General features: G+C 47.8%; 1 protein-coding gene across 1 annotated transcript; it reads right to left on the bottom strand.

Moving 5' to 3' along the window:
- Positions 1 to 6,278: 6,278 nt before the first annotated feature.
- Positions 6,279 to 19,210, bottom strand: LOC129693545 (uncharacterized). The gene is made up of 2 exons (XM_055630348.1): positions 19,083 to 19,210; positions 6,279 to 9,925 (listed from the first exon to the last, which is right to left on the bottom strand). Exons 1-2 carry the CDS (start codon positions 19,168 to 19,170, stop codon positions 6,279 to 6,281), a joined length of 3,735 nt encoding a protein of 1,244 aa, XP_055486323.1. The 5' UTR covers positions 19,171 to 19,210.
- Positions 19,211 to 25,280: the final 6,070 nt, after the last annotated feature.

The following is a 25,280-nucleotide window of genomic DNA, read 5'->3' as shown; positions in this document are numbered from 1 at the left end:
AAGGAAAAGACCCATTGGGGACCAATCTCTCTGGAACTACGAGATGTAGTTTAGTTTTAGTTTAGAGATGCGGCAGGGAAACAGGCCCTTCGGCCCACCGTGTCCATGCCGACCAGTGATCCCCACACGCTAACGCTATCCTGCACACACTAGGGCCAATTTTACACATACACCAAGCCAATTAACCTACGTACCTGTACATCCTTGGAGTATGGGACGAAACCGAAGATCTCGTTGAAAACCCACGCGGTCACGGGGAGAAAGTACAAACTGCGTACAGACAACACTCGTAGTCGGGATGCGACCTGGATCTCCGGCGCTGCAAGCGCTGGACGGCAGCAACTGTACTGCTGCACCACCGTGTATCCAGTATAGGTCCCATTAGGGACCCATCTCTATATGGAACCACAAGGTATAGGTGAAGTCTGAAATGAAAACCTCTCCTCTGCGTAGGAAGGAACTGCAGATGCTGGTTTACACCGAAGATAGACGCAAAAAGCTAGAGTAACTCAGCGGGTCAGGCAGCATCTCTGAAGAGGAGCAATGGATGACATTTCGGGTCGAGACCTTTCTTCAGACTGAATAGATCATTGTTAGCTCCGGGAAGGTGTCAACAAAGCAAACCGATACAATGTAATCAGGGGGATAGTCAGACTGGTCGGAGAACTGGGAAGGGGGAGGGATGGAGATAGAGGGTAGGAAAGGATTACTTGAAGTTAGAGAAGTCAAAATTCATACCGCTGTGGTATAAGCTGCCCAAGCAAAATATGAGGAGCTGCTCCTCCAATTTGCGCTGGGCCTCTATCTGACCTCTGCTCTGTATTTACTGAAGGGAAGGATATTGCATTTCTTGAACCTTAAAACATGTTACCATTAAAAAGGAAATATTAGATACCTTGGATTAGATTTACAATGGATGTAGCCCAGGCTGCTATGGGATAAGATTGCTTTGATCCTGGCAGAGATTCTTACTGTTCACTGTGTTCACAAGTGAAGTGCAAGAAGTCAGGAGGACAGCAAATGGGGTCCCTTTACACAAGAAGGGTAGCGGGGATAAACCAGGTAATTCCAGGGCTCTGAACCTAACGTCAGTCAAATAGTGTAGATATGGGGAAGTACTGATACACAGGACTGCTGCACACTTGCACAGAGGGAAGAGCTTTGTTTGGAGAAGCACTTGTTTCTAGAGGACTAGAATACAAAAAACATGGGTGTAATGATGAAGCTTTATATGGTGCTGGTGAAACCACATTTGGATTATTGCGAGCAATTATCACATTAGCAGATAGCGTCATATCTGAAGAAGGATGTGCTGGTGCTGGAGATGATCCAGAGGAGGTTTACTAGAATAGTCCCAGGAATGAGTGGGTTAACATATGATGAGCATTTGATGGCACTTGGCCTCTACTCGCTGGAGTTTAGAAGAATGAGGGCAGACCTCGTTGAAACTTACTGAATCAGTGAAAGGCCTGGATGGAGTGGATGTGGAGAGGATGTTTCCCCCAGTGGAAGAGTCTAGGATCAGAGGCCATAACCTCAGAATAGAAGGAAGTACCTTCGAATGGAGACGAGGAGGAATGTTATTAGTCACAGGATGGTGAATCTGTGGAATTCATTGCCAAGTCAATGGACAGTGTAGATTTCTACTCCGTCATTCAATCATGGCTAATCTATCTCTCTCTCCCAAACCCATTCTCATGTCTTCTCCACATAACCCCTGACACCTGTACTAATCAAGAATCTATCAATCACTGCCTAAAAAATATCCATTGACTTGGCCTCCACAGCTATCCGTGGCAAAGAATTCCACAGATTCACCAGCCTCTGACGAAAGGAATTCCTACTCATCTCCTTTTTAAAATAACTTCCTTTAATTCTGAGGCAATGACCTCTGGTCCTAGACTCTCCCACTAGTGGAAACATCCTCTCCACAACCACTCTATCCAGGCCTTTCACTTCCATTGAGGTCCTCCCTCATCCAGCTAGTACAGGCCCAGTACCGTCAAATGCTCATCATATGTTAACCCACTCATTCCTGGGATCATTCTCGTAAACCTCCTCTGGACCATCGCCAGAGCCAGCAAACACTTCCTTAGATATGGGGCCTATGGGTATATGTTGAGAAGGCAGCAGCTTTGAGGAAGGAAGGTTCAGTGTGAAAGGCACATTGAGTAGCAAAGTCAAATGCGGGTCCCTTGAAGGCAGGCACGGGTGAAATTATTATGGGCAACAAGGAAATGGCAGAAGAGTTGAATAGGTACTTCGGATCTGTCTTCACTAAGGAAGTCACAAACAATCTCCCAGATGTACTGGAGGACAGAGGATCTGAGGGGGTAGAGGAACTGAAATAAATTTTCATTAGGCGAGAAATTGTTTTGGGTAGGCTAATGGGACTGAAGGATGATAAATCCCCTGTACCTGATGGTCTGCATCCCAGGGTCCTCAGGGAGGTGGCTCTAGAAATAGTGGACGCATTGGTGATCATTTTCCAATGTTCAATAGATTCAGGATCTGTTCGTGTGGATTGGAGGATAGCTAATGTTATCCCACTTTTTAAGAAAGGAGTGAGAGAGAAAACGGGGAATTACAGACCAGTTAGGTTGTGGGAAAGATGCTGGAGTCAATTATTAAAGAGGTAACAATGGAGCATTTGGATAGCAGTAAAAGGATTAGTCCAAGTCAACATGGATTTATGAAAGGGAAATCATGCTTGACTAATCTTCTGGAATTTTTTGAGGATGTGACAAGTAAAATGGATGAAGGGGTGCCAGTGGATGTAGTGTATCTAGCCTTTTAGAAAGCCTTTGATAAGGTCCCGCATGGGAGACTGGTGACTAAAATTAGAGCACATGGTATTGGGGGTAGGGTTTTGACATGGATAGAAAATTGGTTGGCAGACCGGAAGTAAAGTGTAGGAGTGAACGGGTCCTTTTCAGAATGGCAGGCAGTGGCGAGTGGAGTGTCGCAAGGCTCGGTGTTGGTGCGGCAACTATTTACCATATATATTAATGATTTGGAAGAGGGAATTGGGAGCAACACTAGCAAGTTTGTGGAAGACACAAAGCTGGGTGGCAGTGTGAACTGTGAAGAGGCTGTTGGGAGGTTGCAGGGTGAACTGGACAGGTTGAGTGAGTGGGCAGATGCGTGGCAGATGCAGTATAATATAGATAAATGTGAGGTTATCCACTTTGGCGGCAAAAAAAAGAGGGCGGAATATTATCTCAATGGGGTTACGTTAGGTAAGGGGGAGGTAGAGCGAGACCTGGGCGTCCTTGTACACCGGTCATTGAAAGTTGGCTTACAGGTACAGCAGGCAGTGAAGAAAGCTAATGGGAAGTTGGCCTTCATACAAGTGGATTTCAGTATAGGAGTAAAGAGGTTCTTCTGCAGTTGTATAGGGCTCTGGTAAGACCACATCTGGAGTATTGTGTACAGTTTTGGTCTCCTCATTTGAGGAAGGACATCCTTGTGATTGAGGCAGTGCAGCGTAGGTTCATGAGATTGATCCCTGGGATGGTGGGACTGTCACATGAGGAAAGATTGACAAGACTAGGCTTATATTCACTGGAATTTAGAAGGATGAGGTGGATCTTCATGTAGAGGAACCAACGAGAGAGCAGGCTATTTTAGACTGGGTATTGAGTAATGAGGAAGGGTTAGTTAGCAATCTTGTTGTACGTGCCCCCTTGGGCAAGAGTGACCATAATATGGTTGAGTTCTTCATTAGGATGGAGAGTGACATTGTTAATTCAGAAACAATGGTTCTGAACTTAAAGAAAGGTAACTTTGAGGGTATGAGACGTGAATTGGCCAAGATTGACTGGCAATTAATTCTAAAAGGGTTGACGGTGGATATGCAATGGAAGACATTTAAAGACTGCATGGATGAACTACAAAAATTGTTCATCCCAGTTTGGCAAAAGAATAAATCAGGGAAGGTAGTACATCCATGGATAACAAGGGAAATCAGGGATAGTATCAAAGCGAAGGATGATGCGTACAAATTAGCCAGAAAAAGCAGCATACCGGAGGACTGGGAGAAATTCAAAGACCAGCAGAGGAGGACAAAGGGCTTAATTAGGAAAGGAAAAATAGATTATGAAAGAAAACTGGCAGGGAACATAAAAACTGACTGTAAAAGTTTTTATAGATATGTGAAAAGAAAGAGATTAGTTAAAACAAATGTAGGTCCCTTGCAGTCAGAAACAGGTGAATTGATTATGGGGAACAAGGATATGGCGGACCAATTGAATAACTACTTTGGTTCCGTCTTCACTAAGGAAGACATAAATAATTTGCCGGAAATAGCAGGGGACCGCGGGTCAAAGGAGTTGGAGGAATTGAGTGAAATTCAGGTTAGCCGGGAAGTGGTGTTGGGTAAATTGAATGGATTAAAGGCCGATAAATCCCCAGGGCCAGATAGGCTGCATCCCAGAGTACTTAAGGAAGTAGCTCCAGAAATAGTGGATGCATTAGTAATAATCTTTCAAAACTCTTTAGATTCTGGAGTAGTTCCTGAAGATTGGCGGGTAGCAAACGTAACCCCACTTTTTAAGAAGGGAGGGAGAGAGAAAATGGGGAATTACAGACCAGTTAGTCTAACATCGGTAGTGGGGAAACTGCTAGAGTCAGTTATTAAAGATGGGATAGCAGCACATTTGGAAAGTGGTGAAATCATTGGACAAAGTCAGCATGGATTTACGAAAGGTAAATCATGTCTGACGAATCTTATAGAATTTTTCGAGGATGTAACTAGTAGCGTGGATAGGGGAGAACCAGTGGATGTGGTGTATCTGGACTTCCAGAAGGCTTTCGACAAGGTCCCACATAAAAAATTAGTATACAAACTTAAAGCACAAGGCATTGGGGGTTCAGTATTGATGTGGATAGAGAACTGGCTGGCAAACAGGAAGCAAAGAGTAGGAGTAAACGGGTCCTTTTCACAATGGCAGGCAGTGACTAGTGGGGTACCCCAAGGCTCAGTACTGGGACCCCAGCTATTTACAATATATATTAATGATCTGGATGAGGGAATTGAAGGCAATATCTCCAAGTTTGCGGATGACACTAAGCTGGGGGGCAGTGTTAGCTGTGAGGAGGATGCTAGGAGACTGCAGGGTGACTTGGATAGGCTGGGTGAGTGGGCAAATGTTTGGCAGATGCAGTATAATGTGGATAAATGTGAGGTTATCCAGTTTGGTGGCAAAAACAGGAAAGCAGACTATTATCTAAATGGTGGCCGATTGGGAAAGGGGGAGATGCAGCGAGACCTGGGTGTCATGGTACACCAGTCATTGAAGGTAGGCATGCAGGTGCAGCAGGCAGTAAAGAAAGCGAATGGTATGTTAGCTTTCATTGCAAAAGGATTTGAGTATAGGAGCAGAGAGGTTCTACTGCAGTTGTACAGGGTCTTGGTGAGACCACACCTGGAGTATTGCGTACAGTTTTGGTCTCCAAATCTGAGGGAGGACATTATTGCCATAGAGGGAGTGCAGAGACGGTTCACCAGACTGATTCCTGGGATGTCAGGACTGTCTTATGAAGAAAGACTGGATAGACTTGGTTTATACTCTCTAGAATTTAGAAGATTGAGAGGGGATCTTATAGAAACTTACAAAATTCTTAAGGGGTTGGACAGGCTAGATGCAGGAAGATTGTTCCCGATGTTAGGGAAGTCCAGGACAAGGGGTCACAGATTAAGGATAAAGGGGAAATCCTTTAAAACCGAGATGAGAAGAACTTTTTTCACGCAGAGAGTGGTGAATCTCTGGAACTCTCTGCCACAGAGGGTAGTTGAGGCCACTTCATTGGCTATATTTAAGAGGGAGTTAGATGTGGCCCTTGTGGCTAAGGGGATCAGGGGGTATGGAGAGAAGGCAGGTACGGGAGACTGAGTGGGATGATGAGCCAAGATCAGATTGAATGGCTGTGCAGGTTCGAAGGGTCGAATGGCCAACTCATGCACCTAATTTCTATGTTTCTATCTTATAGAAACATATAACATTATAAAAGGACTGGACAAGTTAGATGCAGGAAAAATGTTCCCAATGTTGGGTGAGTCCAGAACCAGGGGCCACAGTCTTAGAATAAAGGGGAGGTCATTTAAGAATGAGGTGAGAAAAAAAAATTTCCCCCAGAGAGTTGTGACTCATCCAGCACCTATTTTCTATGTTTCTAAGGTCATGGGCAGATGGGTGAGGAGAAGGATGAGGAATTAGAATGAGGATTTGTGTATCTGTTTAGTGAAACACACCGGAAAACAGCTGGATCTTTCTTAGTTACTTATTGGAAGAGAACCAACTCATCACGTTTGACTTTTTTTTCTTTAATTTTTCTCCAGTACTTTTTCCTCCCACCGCACCTTCCTTCAAATCCTCTGGTGACAGCTTCTCCTTGTTGGTGATTATTTCTTTTAACTCTGCCTGCTTCTTCACATTGGTCAGTGCCTGAATTCGCTCAATGAAGCCGGGCTTCCCCTCATCTTTCTCAGCCTGAATTAGGAGGTCAATGTAAGCCGGGGTGGACAACGGGTTTGGTCTCAGGGCTATTTCTTCAAGTCGTCTAATGCCCTGGGATAATTCTTGAATCAACTCGAGAACTGTGTTCTCCACCTCAGCAAACTCCTGCTCAAGTGACTCCATAACCTTCTGCTGACTCATCTTCTCACCGCATGCCTTCTCATACTTTTTCTTCAGTTCGTTGTACGTCCTCTTCTCCTTTTTTGTTACACAGACATACCTGTACTCTTCCCTCACGTGGTTTAGCACACCACACTTCCCCGGACAGACTACACAATTTCCCCACCAGTCAATTGATGAGCACCAGTATTTGAAAATATAACCTGCAGACGTACAGGGATCGTGACAACTGTATTCACAAACCGTGCAGTTGTTTACTAATGGAGCATTGCTGCCAAGTTTTCTCTTTTCTTTAACAGTCACATCGACATTGTACTCAAAATCTTTATTTTCGTCCAGTTTGGACTGGTTTTGGTTCAGAACTTGTTGTGTTTTCTTGAGTTCCTCTAATTTGGTCAGCCCTGCTTGGATCAGAGTCTGCAACACGGCCACTACAGACTCCAGCTGGCTACGTTCCTTCAGAACCTCTCTGGTCAGGCACAGGCTCCTCGCCTGCATCGTGCTCAGAGCTGTGAAGAACTTCTTCATACTGTTTGTCCCCATCTTCCAGAACATCAGGTCAAAGTCATCATCCTCTTCCCCGCTGTCGTCAGATCTCCCCTCGTCACCAGAGGTCGGACGCTGAGCAAAAATGGCAGAATTGTTAAACTTGAAGTGTACTGGCAATCCCTTTTTGTCTTTGGGGCAGGGTACCTGGGCGGCTTTCAGGGCCTCCAGAACTGGGGGGCGCTGCCCGTCCGCGAACGTCACCAGTATCTGAATGTTCTCCGCGATATCTTTGCCAAAAATGGAAAGGATGGAATGGAAGACATATTTCTGTGTCTGGGTCAGGCGAGCCGAGGAGGCTTGGACGACAAAACAGACTGCGTCGATCTGATCAACGCCCTGTGGGGAAGTGAAGAACGTGCGGATTTGGTCAATGATCTGTCGATCCCGGCTGATGCCCCTGGTATCCCCGAATCCTGGCGTGTCGATTATAGTCAGAGAGCAGTCGATGTTAAACCCCACCTGGTGGTGGAGATGGTAGGCAATGATGGAGGAAGTCTGGCTCTCAGCCTGGGATTTTCCCGTCTCCTCCTGTATTAACTTGTATCTGAAGTTGTGCCCCCACTCCACGCCCAAGATGTAATTGATCATCCCGTTGATGAGGGTTGTCTTTCCTGATCCAGTTGCCCCCAGCAACATAATTGTCTTCATCTTGTGCGTAGTGGTGGGCTTTCCTAAGAAGCATTTCACAAGTTGCTCGGACTGATTAAACACCTCCCTTTCTAGGTTGAGCTTGTAAATGGAAGGGTTTCCTCTGGATATTGATTGAGCTTGTTCGAGAAGTTTCAGGGCAATTCTCTTTGGTCTGTCTGAACTATCGTGGCATTGTCTGTCTTTTGTCTGAACCTGCTCCCATGATCTGTCCAATGCAATAGACTTGAACAAAGCTTCTTCCTTGTATTCATTCCTGTAATGAAATGCGTCAGCTCCAATCTGACTTTGTCCATCCCCGGACAGTGTTGGGTTGGGTGAACGATCTTGGAAGACCGGTTTACCAGGAGGACTTGTCGGCTGGGTGGAGACCTTGTAGATCTCACTGGCCTTGCTGACCCCTACCTTGGTCACTGCTCTGTATTGGATGTGATATTCCTGGTGTGACTCCAACCCAGATATCGTGAAGGAGTGGGATGCGTCAGGTGTATCTAGTATTGTCCATTTCTCCTGCTGGCTACCTCGATACTCTACCTTGTAGCCCACAATCTCATCAGAACCACATGTGGGTGGCTTTAACTGCAGCGTCACACTGTTGTGTGTTGTCCCACTCGCTGTTGGTCTCTCAGGCTGAGACGGGGGTTCAAAGCAGCGGCTCCTCACAATCCCTCCCCCATACAGGTAAACAGACGCACCCACGTTACTGTTATCCTGTGCGGATCCAACAAGGAATTTTACTTTCTCGTCCCCACTGTTGGCTGTGGCAAAATCCAGGAACAGTCCTGATCGTTCCTTCATCTTCTCGGTTATGGATGATGAGCGAAACCAGCACTCGCTGTGTTGTGTTGTATTGGCTCCGGCAGCAGGAGGTGGCATCTGCATTTTCTCTGCTGTGAGAGATTGGAGGTAGTTGATTGCCTCCGTCAGGTAGAAATCCTCCTGATGCAGTGTTGTGAATGTGAAGCAGACCACGTAGTCTGTTACTGGACCCATCAACACTTCATGCAACTCTCTCCTTGATTTCACAACAGGTATGTCTTTCATTATCCTGAGGCAAAGTCCCACAACCATCATCTCCTGTGCCTTGTCATCCAGCCATGTGGTCAGTGCTTGGTGTTTAAATGGTGACTGCTCCCTGTTCTTCAATATGTCCGTCAGCAACCCTTCCTCCTTCCCACCCCCCCGAATGGACGGCAAAACTCTGGCTAAGGTCCCTTGGAAAAACAGTTTGTACTCCGGACACATCTCTTGGAATTGAAGAATCCTGTCCCCGATCTCAGGAAACTGAACTGCGACACTGTCTTTCATCAGGTCATTGCACCCCATCGCGGCCTCACTGAGCTGTTCCAGGACACACTGGCAGTGATTGACCAGTCCCACGCTGATCTCCCTCACCAACTGAGCAGCTTTGGTGTCCAGTTTATTGAGAGGATAGAGCCAGACTGTGACAGGCACTGAATGTTCTCCATCTGAGCCCAGCAGGTGTGGGAGTGTTGCGTAGATATTGATGGCATCTCTGTAGGTGGTGGGATTGTTCTTCGGTGATAAGTCCCCGTAAAAGGTGCAGCTAAACTTCTCGGCTTGAGAGCTCTGTTCTTCTGTCATTTCTAGGGAGGCCTCTCCCTCGATCGCAATCTTAGGGAGACGTTTAATCATCACCTCCATGTTGCCCTGAATATTCTGTATGTTCTCTGCTGAAGAAATCACTTGATCAAACACAAAGAAGGCCTGGGCCCCATACAACACTGCTGTAATCACATGGGTGGCTGAGCCCTCATCAAACACACTCGGGTAGGTAATATTCTGTCTCCCTAAGTGACTCATTGTCAGTTGTTCAAACCTGGTTGTTGCTTTGTACTGAAGGGTAACTCGTGCTTGGTGCTTTGATTTCTTCGTGTCACTGAGATATTTTGCCGACCCTTTCACCTCCACTAACCCAGCCAGGATACTCGCCTTCAGTGACCCTGACACATTGAGGGCATTGGCTTTCTTCTCCATGGAATCTGACGCAATGATGTGAAACTCAGTGCTGGGCTGGTCACGACGATCAAGGTTGCTCTGCAGTGTCTGCAAGTCCCACAAGGTGATGCCTACAGGATAAATCAGCAATCAAAACTGTTAACGTTGCGAAAATTACTCAAAGTGAATAATATTCCTTCAGTAGATTCAATCTCTGTACAGGATGTGTCTTGGGCTGAAAGTAAAACACTCTACACTCACTGGACTAATCACATGAACAATAGGTGCGGCTTGGTGGCACAGCGGTAGAGTAGCTGCCTTACAACGCTTACGCCACCAGAGACCCGGGTTCGATCCTGACTACGGGTGCTGTCTGTGCAGAGTTTGTACGTTCTTTGTTTACCGCGGGGCTTGTTTTCACAGAGGCCCAGGGAGCCGTTGGTGAGAGGGGAGGAGTACCTGCGCTGTAAGTATAAAATACACCGCGGGGCTTGTTTCCACAGAGCCCCAGGAAGCCGTTGGTGAGAGGGGAGGAGTACCTGTGCTGTAAGTATAAAATACACCGCGGGGCTTGTTTTCACAGAGGCCCAGGAAGCCGTTGGTGAGAGGGGAGGAGTACCTGCGCTGTAAGTATAAAATACACCGCGGGGCTTGTTTCCACAGAGGCCCAGGGAGCCGTTGGTGAGAGGGGAGGAGTACCTGCGCTGTAAGTATAAAATACACCGCGGGGCTTGTTTCCACAGAGGCCCAGGGAGCCGTTGGTGAGAGGGGAGGAGTACCTGCGACCAAATCGCCAACGTTCCAGAGAAGGAGTCTGGGGGAAGCCTCTGATTGGTTTACATTTTTACATTTCTGCCTTTAGGTTAAGGATTCTGGGAGTTAAGGATTCTGGGAGTTAAGGATTCTGGGAGTTAAGGGTACAGTATTAATTAGTAAAGTTTAACGGATAAAGTTTTGTGTTTTTTTAATATTTAATATAGTTAAATTGGGAGTAGGATATGTCGGTGGAGATTGGCCCCGTGGTTTGCTCAGCCTGCAACATGTGGGAGATCAGGGATATGGTCGGTGTCCCTGGTGACTACGTTTGCAGGAAGTGTGTACAGCTGCAGCTCCTGGCAGACCGCATTGAACGGTTGGAGCTGCGGTTGGATTCATACTGGAGCATCCACCACGCTGAGAAAGTCGTGGACAGCACGTACAGTGAGTTGGTCACACCGCAGGTAAAAGGTAAGAGGACAGAAAGGGAGCGGGTACAAGAGCAGAGGGACAGGGGGGGGTGTAAAATGAAGGTAGAAGTAATAGGTAGCAAGGTGAAAAGTAAAAGTGGCAGGCAGACAAAACCAGGGCAAAAATCAAAAAGGGCCACTTTTCAACATAATTGTATAAGGGGTAAGAGCGTTGTAAAAACAAGCCTGAAGGCTTTGTGTCTCAATGCAAGGAGTATTCGTAATAAGGTGGATGAGTTGAACGTGCAGATAGCCATTAATGATTATGATATAGTTGGGATCACGGAGACATGGCTCCAGGGTGACCAAGGCTGGGAGCTGAACATCCAGGGATATTCAATATTCAGGAGGGATAGAGAGAAAGGAAAAGGAGGTGGGGTAGTGTTGCTGGTTAGAGAGGAGATTAACGCAATGGAAAGAAACGACATTAGTTTGGAGGATGTGGAATCGGTATGGGTAGAGCTGCGAAACAATAAGGGGCAGAAAACGCTGGTGGGTGTTGTGTACAGGCCACCTAACAGTAGTAGTGAAGTTGGAGATGGTATCAAACAGGAAATTAGAAATGCTTGCGACAAAGGCAAAGCAGTTATAATGGGTGACTTCAATCTACATATAGATTGGGTGAATCAAATAGGCAGGGGTGCTGAGGAAGAGGATTTCTTGGAATGTATGCGGGATAGTTATCTAAATCAACATGTAGAGGAACGAACGAGAGAGCTGGCTATTTTAGACTGGGTATTGAGTAATGAGGAAGGGTTAGTTAGTAGTCTTTGTTGTGCGTGGCCCCTTGGGCAAGAGTGACCACAATATGGTTGAGTTCTTCATTAGGATGGAGAGTGACATTGTTAATTCAGAAACAATGGTTTTGAACTTAAAGAAAGGTAACTTTGAGGGTATGAGACGTGAATTGGCCAAGATTGACTGGCAATTAATTCTAAAAGGGTTGACGGTGGATATGCAATGGAAGGCATTTAAAGACTGCATGGATGAACTACAAAAATTGTTCATCCCAGTTTGGCAAAAGAATAAATCAGGGAAGGTAGTGCATCCATGGATAACAAGGGAAATCAGGGATAGTATCAAAGCAAAGGATGATGCGTACAAACTAGCCAGAAAAAGCAGAATACCGGAGGACTGGGAGAAATTCAGAGACCAGCAGAGGAGGACGAAGGGCTTAATTAGGAAAGGAAAAATGGATTATGAAAGAAAACTGGCAGGGAACATAAAAACTGACTGCAAACGTTTTTATAGATATGTGAAAAGAAAGAGATTAGTTAAAACAAATGTAGGTCCCTTGCAATCAGAAACAGGTGAGTTGATCATGGGGAACCAGGATATGGCGGACCAATTGAATAACTACTTTGGTTCCGTCTTCACTACGGAAGACATAAATGATCTGCCGGAAATAGCAGGGGCCCACGGGTCAAAGGAGGTGGAGGAATTGAGTGAAATCCAGGTTAGTCGGGAAGTGGTGTTGGGTAAATTGAATGGATTAAAGGCCGATAAATCCCCAGGGCCAGATAGGCTGCATCCCAGAGTACTTAAGGAAGTAGCTCCAGAAATAGTGGATGCATTAGTAATAATCTTTCAAAACTCTTTAGATTCTGGAGTAGTTCCAGAGGATTGGCGGGTAGCGAGGATGTAACTAGTAGCGTGGATAGGGGAGAACCTGTGGATGTGGTGGAGCTGGACTTCCAGAAGGCTTTCGACAAGGTCCCACATAAGAGATTAGTATACAAACTTAAAGCACATGGCATTGGGGGTTCAGTATTGATGTGGATAGAGAACTGGCTGGCAAACAGGAAGCAAAGAGTAGGAGTAAATGGGTCCTTTTCACAATGGCAGGCAGTGACTAGTGGGGTACCGCAAGGCTCAGTACTGGGACCCCAGCTATTTACAATATATATTAATGATCTGGATGAGGGAATTGAAGGCAATATCTCCAAGTTTGCGGATGACACTAAGCTGGGGGGCAGTGTTAGGTGTGAGGAGGAGGCTAGGAGACTGCAAGGTGACTTGGATAGGCTGGGTGAGTGGGCAAATGTTTGGCAGATGCAGTATAATGTGGATAAATGTGAGGTTATCCATTTTGGTGGCAAAAACGGGAAAGCAGATTATTATCTAAATGGTGGCCGATTGGGAAAGGGGGAGATGCAGCGAGACCTGGGTGTCATGGTACACCAGTCATTGAAGGTAGGCATGCTTTCATTGTGGCTAGGGGGATCAGGGGGTATGGAGAGAAGGCAGGTGTGGGATACTGAGTTGGATGATCAGCAATGATCATAATGAATGTCAGTGCAGGCTCGAAGGGCCAAATGGTGCACCATACTCCTGCCTTCTCCCCATAACCTCTGACACCCGTACTAACCAAGAATCTATCTATCTCTGCCTTTAAAATATCCACTGACTTGGCCTCCACGGCCTTCTACAGCAAAGAACTCCACAGATTCACCACCCTCTGACTAAAGAAATTCCTTGTCCTGAAGGGAAACTGGAAGAGAGGTGGGGATGGGTCAAAGACTGGCAAGTGATAGGTGGATACGGATGAGAGGGCTTCCCATCTCCTTCCTAAAGGAACGTCCTTTAATTGCGTACCAAATCGCCAACGTTCCAGAGAAGGAGTCTGGGGGAAGCCTCTGATTGGTTTACATTTTTACATTTCTGCCTTTAGGTTAAGGATTCTGGGAGTTAAGGATTCTGGGAGTTAAGGATTCTGGGAGTTAAGGGTACAGTATTTATTAGTAAAGTTTAACGGATAAAGGTTTGTGTTTTTTAATATTTAATATAGTTAAATTGGGAGTAGGATATGTCGGTGGAGATTGGCCCCGTGGTTTGCTCAGCCTGCAACATGTGGGAGATCAGGGATATGGTCGGTGTCCCTGGTGACTACGTTTGCAGGAAGTGTGTACAGCTGCAGCTCCTGGCAGACCGCATTGAACAATTGGAGCTGCGGTTGGATTCATACTGGAGCATCCACGACGCTGAGAAAGTCGTGGACAGCACGTACAGTGAGTTGGTCACACCGCAGGTAAAAGGTAAGAGGACAGAAAGGGAACGGGTGGCCAATAGTCAGCAAAGCAGTAGGCAGGTAGTGCAGGAGTCCCCTGCGGTCATCTCCCTCCTAAACAGGTATACCATTTTGGATACTGTTGAGGGAGATGGCTCATCAGGGGAATGCAGCAGCAGCCAAGTTCATGGCACCATGGGTGGCTCTGCGGCACATGAGGGGGGGAAAAAGAGTGGAAGGGCAATAGTAATAGGGGATTCAATTGTCAGGGGAATAGATAGGCGTTTCTGCGGCCGCAAAAGAGACTCCAGGATGGTATGTTGCCTCCCTGGTGCAAGGGTCAGGGATGTCACTGAACGGCTGCAGAACATTCTGGAGGGGTAGGGTGAACAGCCAGTTGTCGTGGTGCATATTGGCACCAACGATATAGGTAAAAAAAGGGATGAGGTCCTACAGGATGAATTTAGGGAGCTAGGAGATAAGCTTAAAAGTAGGACCTCAAAGGTAATAATCTCTGGATTACTGCCAGTACCACGGGCCAGTCAGAGCAGAAATAGGAGGATATTGCAGATGAATACGTGGCTTGAAAAATGGTGCAAGGGGGAGGGATTCAAATTTTTAGGGCATTGGAACCAGTTCTGGGGGAGGTGGGACCAGTACAAACAGGACGGTCTGCACCTGGGCTGGAATGGAACCAATGTCCTTGGGGGAGTGTTTGCTAGTGCTGTCGGGGAGGATTTAAACTAATGTGGCAGGGGGATGGGTACAAGAGCAGAGGGGGGGGGGGGGGGGGGTAAAATGAAGATAGAAGCAATAGGTAGCAAGGTGAAAAGTAAAAGTGGCAGGCAGACAAAACCAGGGCAAAAATCAAAAAGGGCCACTTTTCAACATAATTGTATAAGGGGTAAGAGCGTTGTAAAAACAAGCCTGAAGGCTTTGTGTCTCAATGCAAGGAGTATTCGTAATAAGGTGGATGAGTTGAACGTGCAGATAGCCATTAATGATTATGATATAGTTGGGAACACGGAGACATGGCTCCAGGGTGACCAAGGCTGGGAGCTGAACATCCAGGGATATTCAATATTCAGGAGGGATAGAGAGAAAGGAAAAGGAGGTGGGGTAGTGTTGCTGGTTAGAGAGGAGATTAACGCAATGGAAAGGAACGACATTAGTTTGGAGGATGTGGAATCGGTATGGGTAGAGCTGCGAAACAATAAGGGGCAGAAAACGCTGGTGGGTGTTGTGTACAGGCCACCTAACAGTAGTAGTGAAGTTGGAGATGGTATCAAACAGGAAATTAGAAATGCTTGCGACAAAGGCAAAGCAGTTATAATGGGTGACTTCAATCTACATATAGATTGGGTGAATCAAATGGGCAGGGGTGCTGAGGAAGAGGATTTCTTGGAATGTATGCGGGATAGTTATCTAAATCAACATGTAGAGGAACGAACGAGAGAGCTGGCTATTTTAGACTGGGTATTGAGTAATGAGGAAGGGTTAGTTAGTAGTCTTGTTGTGCGTGGCCCCTTGGGCAAGAGTGACCACAATATGGTTGAGTTCTTCATTAGGATGGAGAGTGACATTGTTAATTCAGAAACAATGGTTTTGAACTTAAAGAAAGGTAACTTTGAGGGTATGAGACGTGAATTGGCCAGGATTGACTGGCAATTAATTCTAAAAGGGTTGACGGTGGATATGCAATGGAAGGCATTTAAAGACTGCATGGATGAACTACAAAAATTGTTCATCCCAGTTTGGCAAAAGAATAAATCAGGGAAGGTAGTGCATCCATGGATAACAAGGGAAATCAGGGATAGTATCAAAGCAAAGGATGATGCGTACAAACTAGCCAGAAAAAGCAGCATACCGGAGGACTGGGAGAAATTCAGAGACCAGCAGAGGAGGACGAAGGGCTTAATTAGGAAAGGAAAAATGGATTATGAAAGAAAACTGGCAGGGAACATAAAAACTGACTGCAAAAGTTTTTATAGATATGTGAAAAAAAAGAGATTAGTTAAAACAAATGTAGGTCCCTTGCAGTCAGAAACAGGTGAGTTGATCATGGGGAACCAGGATATGGCGGACCAATTGAATAACTACTTTGGTTCCGTCTTCACTAAGGAAGACATAAATGATCTGCCGGAAATAGCAGGGGCCCGCGGGTCAAAGGAGGTGGAGGAATTGAGTGAAATCCAGGTTAGTCGGGAAGTGGTGTTGGGTAAATTGAATGGATTAAAGGCCGATAAATCCCCAGGGCCAGATAGGCTGCATCCCAGAGTACTTAAGGAAGTAGCTCCAGAAATAGTGGATGCATTAGTAATAATCTTTCAAAACTCTTTAGATTCTGGAGTAGTTCCAGAGGATTGGCGGGTAGCAAACGTAACCCCACTTTTTAAGAAGGGAGGGAGAGAGAAAACGGGGAATTACAGACCAGTTAGCCTAACATCGGTAGTGGGGAAACTGCTAGAGCCAGTTATTAAAGATGGGATAGCAGCACATTTGGAAAGTGGTGAAATCATTGGACAAAGTCAGCATGGATTTACGAAAGGTAAATCATGTCTGACGAATCTTATAGAATTTTTTGAGGATGTAACTAGTAGCGTGGATAGGGGAGAACCAGTGGATGTGGTGTATCTGGACTTCCAGAAGGCTTTCGACAAGGTCCCACATAAGAGATTAGTATACAAACTTAAAGCACATGGCATTGGGGGTTCAGTATTGATGTGGATAGAGAACTGGCTGGCAAACAGGAAGCAAAGAGTAGGAGTAAACAGGTCCTTTTCACAATGGCAGGCAGTGACTAGTGGGGTACCGCAAGGCTCAGTACTGGGACCCCAGCTATTTACAATATATATTAATGATCTGGATGAGGGAATTGAAGGCAATATCTCCAAGTTTGCGGATGACACTAAGCTGGGGGGCAGTGTTAGGTGTGAGGAGGATGCTAGGAGACTGCAAGATGACTTGGATAGGCTGGGTGAGTGGGCAAATGTTTGGCAGATGCAGTATAATGTGGATAAATGTGAGGTTATCCATTTTGGTGGCAAAAACGGGAAAGCAGACTATTATCTAAATGGTGGCCGATTGGGAAAGGGGGAGATGCAGCGAGACCTGGGTGTCATGGTACACCAGTCATTGAAGGTAGGCATGCAGGTGCAGCAGGCAGTAAAGAAAGCGAATGGTATGTTGGCTTTCATAGCAAGAGGATTTGAGTATAGGAGCAGGGAGGTTCTACTGCAGTTGTACAAGGTCTTGGTGAGACCACACCTGGAGTATTGCGTACAGTTTTGGTCTCCAAATCTGAAGAAGGACATTATTGCCATAGAGGGAGTGCTGGGATGTCAGGACTGTCTTATGAAGAAAGACTGGATAGACTTGGTTTATACTCTCTAGAGTTTAGGAGATTGAGAGGGAATCTTATAGAAACTTACAAAATTCTTAAGGGGTTGGACAGGCTAGATGCAGGAAAATTGTTCCCGATGTTGGGGAAGTCCAGGACAAGGGGTCACAGTTTAAGGATAAGGGGGAAATCCTTTAAAACCGAGATGAGGAGAACTTTTTTCACACAGAGAGTGGTGAATCTCTGGAACTCTCTGCCACAGAGGGTAGTTGAGGCCAGTTCATTGGCTATATTTAAGAGGGAGTTAGATGTGGCCCTTGTGGCCAAGGGGATCAGGGGGTATGGAGAGAAGGCAGGTACGGGATACTGAGTTGGATGATCAGCCATAATCATATTGAATGGCGGTGCAGGCTCGAAGGGCCGAATGGCCTACTCCTGCACCTAGTTTCTATGTTTCTATGTTTCAGTTGTCTCCGAGATCTTCTGTTTCCACCCGCACTACAAAGACGTGCAGGTTTGTAGGTTAATTGGCTTGGTATCAATGTAACATTGTCCCTAGTGTGTGTAGGATAGTGTTAATGTGCGGGGATTGCTGGTTGGTGCGGACTTTGTGCGCCAAAGGGCCTGCTTCTACACAGTATCTCTAAAACTAAACTAAAAATACATTGAGTGTTACAGCAACTCAGTGGGTCAGGAGGCAATTCTGTAGAACATGGATAGGCGATGGTTTGGATCAACTTCAAATATTCTTCAAATATCCATGTTTAGTTTAGTTCAGAGATATGGCGGGGAAACAGGCCCTTCGGCCCATCGGGGCAATGCCAACCAGTATCCCCGCATACTAACACTATCCTACACACACTAGGAACAATTTACAATTTTACTAAGCTAATTAACCTACAAAGTTGTACATCCTTGGAGTGTGGGAGGTGAACCGGAGATCCCGGAGAAAACTCACGCAGGTCACGGGGAGAACGTACAAACTCTGTACAGACAGCACAGGTAGTCAGGATCGAACCCGAGTCTCTGGTGCTGTAAGGCAGAAACTCTAGCTCTGTGCCACCGTGCCGCTCAATATTCAATCCACTGTATAAACAGGACTATAACTGAGAAAGGTTGTGGTCACCATTGTGAGATTGGTCACCTGAACTTATGGCCCTGCATTGACCACCACTGTATCATAGAGTGATACAACATGTAAAGAGGCTTGACTTGCCCACATTGACAAACATGTCCCAGCGACACTAGTCCCACCAGTCTGCGTTTGGCCCATACCCCTCCAAACCTGTCTATGTACCTATTTAACTGTTTCTTAACCATTGGGATGGTCCCAGCCTCAACTACCTCCTCTGGTAGCTTGATCCATACACCCACCACCCTTTGTGTGAAAAAGTTACCCCTCAGATTCCTATTAAATCTTTTCCCCTTCACTTTAAAACTATGTCCCCTTGTCGTCGATTACCCAACTCTGGGCAAGAGATCCTGACAAAATCCCTCATAAGTTGAAATTAATTGAGAGGAAGGTATATGTGAATCCCACCACAACCAGAGATCAGTCCTGAACCACTATCTACCTCGTTGTGACCCTTGGACTACCCTTGATCAGACTTTGCTGGCTTCACCTTGCACTATACGTTATTCCCTTATCATGTCTTTCGATTCACCTACTCTGGGCTCATGTGACTTCATGTTTTTTTGGGAAGACATTCCAGTACCTGGGATCAGAGCATCTGATCGGCAGTCGTACAGCATTCCCAACTGGAAAGGCCGGCCCAGAGTGGCCAGTTGCAAGCACTCACTCATCACTGAACCGGAAGTGGACAGTCAACAAAATCCGGTGATCTGAAATAGAACGAGGAATAAAATATGAAAATGAATCCACTCGACGTACGGCTTTTTGAACATGTGACCAAAAAGGTTTTTAGAGATAGTGTGGAAACAAGCCACCGAGCCCGTGCCGTCCACGATCCCCGCACACTAACACTATCCTACACACGCTAGGGTCAATATACATTTATACCAATCCAATTAACCTGTAAACCTGTACATCTTTGGAGTGTGGGAGGAAACCGAAAATCGTGGAGAAAACCCACGCAGGTCACGGGGAGAACGTATAAACTCCGTACAGACAGCGCCCGTGGTCAGGATCTAACCCGGGTCTCTGACGCAGTGAGTCAGCAACTATACCGCTGCGCCAGTGTTTATGTAGAGGCAGGGTTCGAAATGAACGGTTGCCCGGGTCCCACTGACCACTCAAAGCGCCGCCAGGCAACCTGAACACCGAGTCATTTTGCCCGGCTTGGCAACCAGATACTGGTTTGTAACGAAGATAGACACTGTATTGCGTGGGAAAGATTCTAGGTGCGGGGTGAGGAAGGGTCGGAGCGAATGACGGGCCCCGAACAGCGGCTCCATCTCCTCCTCCTCCCGCCTGCCCTGATAGGCACCAAAGATCCTATAGCGGATCTTTTATAGGGACCAAAGATCCTATAGCGGAGCAAGATAGGCTATTCCTGCTAAATGCAATGGGCTGACGTGTAGTACGCTATGGAGGGGATCATAGTCAATAGTTAATTTAATTGTCATTTGGACCCCTTGAGGTCCAAACGAAATGCTGTTTCTGCAGCCATACATTACAAACAAATAGACTCAAGACACAACATCATTTACATAAACATCCATCACATCGCTGTGATGGAAGGCCAAAAAAAACTTATCTCTGCACTCTCTGCACCCCCTCCCCCCCCCCCCCCCCCCCCCCCCCCCCCCCCCCCCCCCCCCCCCCCCCCCCCCCCCCCCCCCCCCATGTCAGAGTCAAAGTCAAAGCCCCCAGCTGGCGATGGCGATTGTCCCGCGGCCATTAAAGCCACGCCGGGTGGTGCGAGGTCGCACACCGGGTCTTGGTGTTAGAGCCCCCGGTGTGCGCTCGCAGAGTCCTGCGGCCATTCCAAGCCGCGCGGGGCGGTGATGTTAGGCCCCGCTCCAGGAGCTCTTCGACCCCGCCACTCGGGCGGGAGAAGTCGCCGTTGCAGGGGCCCAGAAAGGAGGTCTCCCTCCAGGGACCCGCGGGCTCCCGGTGCCGCCGTCCGCCAGACCTGCAGTTGCAGCCTCCGAATCTCCGGAGGTCGGGCCGCAGCAGCAGCAGCGCTCCACCACCGCTCCACCCGCTCCGGACTCGGCCAGCTCCGCGAAGGTGAGGTGAGTCGGCACCAGAGCCCCCAGTCTTCTCTTGTTGGAGGCCACTCCTCGTTGCAGCCCCAACAACAACGGAGACCCGACAAAGAAAAGGTTGGGTCTTCCGTGCAGGGAGAGATTTGAAAGTTACCCCCTCCCTCCCACCCCACCCCCACCCCACACACACACACACACCCCAACAAAAAATAACAAAAACTACATAGAAACATAGACAGAAAATAATAAAAACGCGGACGGGCTGCAGAGGCCGCTGCTGACCAGAGTCGCGCCGCCTACCATAATCATACCATATCATGGGCATTTTTCCACGCCCATTTTAGCAACCTGAGCCTACCTAACCCGACCCGACTCGCACTGTAATCAATGTTGCGGGGCAACAGTTTGTGTGGGTCAGGTTCATAAATCTGTCAGTTCTAACTTCTTGTCAAGAATAAAATTTGATTCTGGTAATTGTCTTTTTTAATGTTTTTTAAATCATTTCTTTTTAAATGGCTCACAAACAGTGTTTGAGTTGATTTTGTAGTAACCGGAACCAACCCGACTCGCAGGGTGATTGACAGGGGGGGACTTTTTGTGCGTGATATAGGGTTAGATTCATAATTCTGTTAGTTCATAATTCTGTTGATTCTTGTTAAAGAATAAAATGTTTATAAACACACATACATGAAAATTATATAAAAGTATATAATCATATAACACACACAATTATATTTCTTCTAATCCAATAATGAACTTTATTTCAGACTAGACAAGGGACATTAAATAAGAAACATTGTAAATAAGGAACATTGTAAAACTCCCTGCAACTTCACACACACTAGGCCTTATCCCCCCCCGGCACTCTCTCGCCTGCCCCCTTACTACAATGTCCCCCCTCCTATGCCCCTCTCCTCGCCGCCCCGGGCCCCGCACTCTCTCTCCCCGCTGCCCCGCACCCCGCACTCTCTCTCCCCGCAGCCCCGGGCCCCGCACTCTCTCTCCCCGCTGCCCCGGGCCCCGCACTCTCTCTCCCCGCTGCCCTGGGCCCCGCACTCTCCCCGCTGCCCCGGGCCCCGCACTCTCTCTCCCCTGCTGCCCCGGCCCCGCACTCTCTCTCTCCCCGTTGCCCCGGGCCCCGCACTCTCTGTCCTCGCTGCCCCGGGCCCCGCACTCTCTCTTCCCGCTGCCCCGGGCCCCCGCACTGTCTCTCCCCCGCTGCCCCGGACCCCGCACTCTCTCTCTCCCCGCTGCCCCGGGCCCCGCACTCTCTCTCTCCCGCTGCCCCGGACCCCACACTCCCTCTCCCCGCTGCCCCGGGCCCCGCACTCTCTCTCCCCGCTGCACTCTCTCCCTCCCCCGCTGCCCCGGGCCCCGCACTCTCTCCCCGCTGCCCCGGACCCCACACTCCCTCTCCCCCGTTGCCCTGGGCCCCGCACTCTCTCTCCCCGCTGCCCCGCACTCTCCCCGCTGCCCCGGGCCCCGCACTCTCTCTCCCCCGGACCCCGCACTCTCTCTCCCCGCTGCCCCGCACTCTCTCTCCCCGCTGCCCCGGGCCCCGCACTCTCTCCCCCCGCTGCCCCGGGCCCCGCACTCTCTCTCCCCGCTGCCCCGGGCCCCGCCCTCTCTCTCCCCTCTGCCCCGGGCCCCGCACTCTCTCTCCCCGCTGCCCCCCTCTCACTCTCTCTCCCCGCTGCCCCACACTCCCTCTCCCCCGCTGCCCCGCACTCCCTCTCCCCGCTGCCCCGCACACTCTCTCTCCCCGCTGCCCCGCACTCTCTTGCGGAGCAAGATGGCGGAGTCAGGTTGCTAAAATGTGTCCTATAATCACCCATGAAACCGCCCATGAGCGTACCTCACGTTTGTGTGAGAGTAACCCATCTTGCTCCGCTATAGGATCTTTTATAGGAACCGCTGCTTGCAAACCCGCTAACGGCGCTTTCAATACAAACCCTCCCGCACGCCGGGGCATGGGGGAGGGAGGGAGGGGAAGGCCTCGGCGTGTGGGAGGGTTTGTATTGAAAGCGCCGTTAGCGGGTTTGCAAGCAGCGCCCCTTATCAGATCGGGCACGGTGCGGGAGGAGGAGATGATGGAGCCGCCATCGCGACCACTGCTGCCGCTGTGCGGGACCCATCATTCGCTACGACCCTTCTGAAGCAGCTGCACCAAATATCCTATAGCTGTGGGAACTTTGAGATGCACCGCTCGGCCCCGCACCTTGCTGTTGGCTGGCGGAGGAGGGAGGCAGTGGCGAGGAGTTCCCATCGGCCAAGGCAGCGGGGCGATGTTGTCCGAGCAGTGCTCCTTCCTCGATACCTCGCCCCCTTTCTCTTTCTGTGTGTTGTACGCCCCCTTATCTTGGGACCACTCCTCTCCATTCCGCACTGATCCCCTTTCCCGCCTCTATTCAGTCCTCACTGACATCTCCTGTGCTCCCCTCCCCGTCTCCCCCCCAATATATTCATCCTGCGCTGATCACCCTATCCACCTCGCATTAATTCTCCTGCCGCCATACCCGCACCGCCCCCTCCCCATTCATCCTACACTGGTTCCCCAATTCATCGTGTACTCACCCCTTTCCCATCCATCCTGTACTTCACCTCCATCCATCCTGTACTGATCCCCCATCCATCCTGTACTAATCCACGCATTCATCCCATACTGACCCACCCTTCATTTACCCTGCACCTTCCACTCATTCATCCTGTAGTGATCCCCCATTCATCCAGCACAGATGCTCCGATCCACACTGAACTGACCCCCTCCCTCCCATTCATCCTGCGCTGATCCCCCCCCCCCTCCCATCCATCCTGTACTGATCCTCCCATTCAAGAAGAATGGGGGGAACAGTCTGAAAAAGGTCTCGACCCGAAACATTGCCTATTTCCTTCCCTCCATAGATGCTGCCTCACCCGCTGAGTTTCTCCAGCACTTTTGTCTACCCCCATCCATCCCATACTGAACCCCCCCATTCACCACCACTGACATCCCCCGTGCTCTCCCCTCACAATTTTTCCTACTCCAACCACCACGTACTAATTCATCTGCCTCAATCCATCAATTCTGCACCGATTGCCTTCTAACCCCCCACCACCATCTATCCACCCCACACTGATTCACACCCCCCCCTCTGACCCTATTGTCCTGGAAATGTCTTCAGAGCGAACATTGACTATGTTTGATAATGGAATGCAATCAGATGTGTTTTAATTCCCATTCGTTGTTTTAATCCATGCTCTTAATATGGAATATATGACTTCCGGTGGCGCCATGTTACACTGAACAGACGCAACACCTAGCTCCGCTCCCGAAATTCGCGATTCTTTGTGTAAAAACTCGGTTTAGAGCAAAGATCTTATATAAGATCTTTGGTTTAGAGGACGGGACCGATTTAGAACATTTACCGGAACTCCTTGATGTCGCGCTGCAGATGTCATCAGTAAGCGCCGCGAAATTAACCTTTTTTAAATGTAAAGCCTATTAATTGAAAACAACGTCTCCTGGCCAGAGTCCTCAAAGATCTGTCACAAAACACATTCTGAAAAACCAGCCAAAATCTGAAGAATCGACTTCTGAAGTGGCCTCTGAAATGACTACAAGGTCTAAGGAAGAAATGGCTACCAAGGATAAAGAACTGGAGGAAATAAAGAACTCGGTAAGAGACTTAGGAAATGAGATTGTTGCTGAGAATAAAAGTATGATGGAGAAAATGATGCAGAGCATGAGTGCTGGTAATCAGAAAATTATTGACTCAACAGGTAATTTAAATAAACAAATAGATGATGTCCAAGAAGAATAAACTGGGAAAATTAATTGGTGGAAGAAGAGTGCACGAAGAAGGTTGATACTGTTCTCGGAACTGTTTCATCATATCTGACTCCAATGAAAGACATGCTACACATGTCTGAAGATATGCTGAGAATTAAGAAAGGACAAGAACGGCTCGTGGGTCAGCTGGCGAAAAGTCTTGGATAAATGCCTTGATTTGGAAGCACGTTCTAGACGCCAGAATTTAAGAATAGTTGGAGTGACAGAGGGGAAGGAGCCTCGTGAGTTCGCTGCCAACTTACTTAAACAAATACTCAATCTACCCATCAGACCGAAAATAGAAGTGGCAAATCGAGTGCCGAGATTCAAATCAAGATCACAAACAAAACCAGCCCACCCACGACAGATCATTGTGAAATTTCAGGACATTTCAGCTCTGGAAGAGGTTATGAAAAAAATCAAATATGGAACGAATATGATCTTTGGGAATGACAACATCAATCTATTTAGAGACTACCCTTACGAAATTGTACATAAACGAAAACTGTTTATAAAGACAAGGCAGATCCTGCAAGGAATTCAAAATGTCAGATATGGTGTCATGTATCCAGCCAAGATGAGGATTACCTAGAACGGTAGAGAACAAGCGTTTGTAGACCCTGAAGCAGCATATAAACACGCTCAAGAGATCTTAAAAGTGATAGCTGGCTAAATGAAACATTTGGACGGTCAGGACAAAGCTTTTTTTATTTCATAGACAACGGCCGAGGAGAAGCAGAGAAACAGAGCTTTTTAAAAGACTAAGATGGTGAAGCCTCTCCACGTGCGGCTGTCTAGACATCTTATCTTCGATGGAATGTGAATCCAAGGACACTCTTTGTTCAAACTCGAAGGAAAGACAGAATAACATGGGAGCAGCGAATAGGAGAGGCGAATACTGACTCAACACAAGGAACTAATGTATTTTAAGATT

Source organism: Leucoraja erinacea, unplaced genomic scaffold (genome assembly GCF_028641065.1).
Source record: "Leucoraja erinacea ecotype New England unplaced genomic scaffold, Leri_hhj_1 Leri_342S, whole genome shotgun sequence".
In the NCBI taxonomy this organism is placed as follows: domain Eukaryota; kingdom Metazoa; phylum Chordata; class Chondrichthyes; order Rajiformes; family Rajidae; genus Leucoraja; species Leucoraja erinaceus.
Note: the sequence above shows the minus strand (reverse complement) of the source record. Positions and strands in the feature narration are given on the sequence as shown.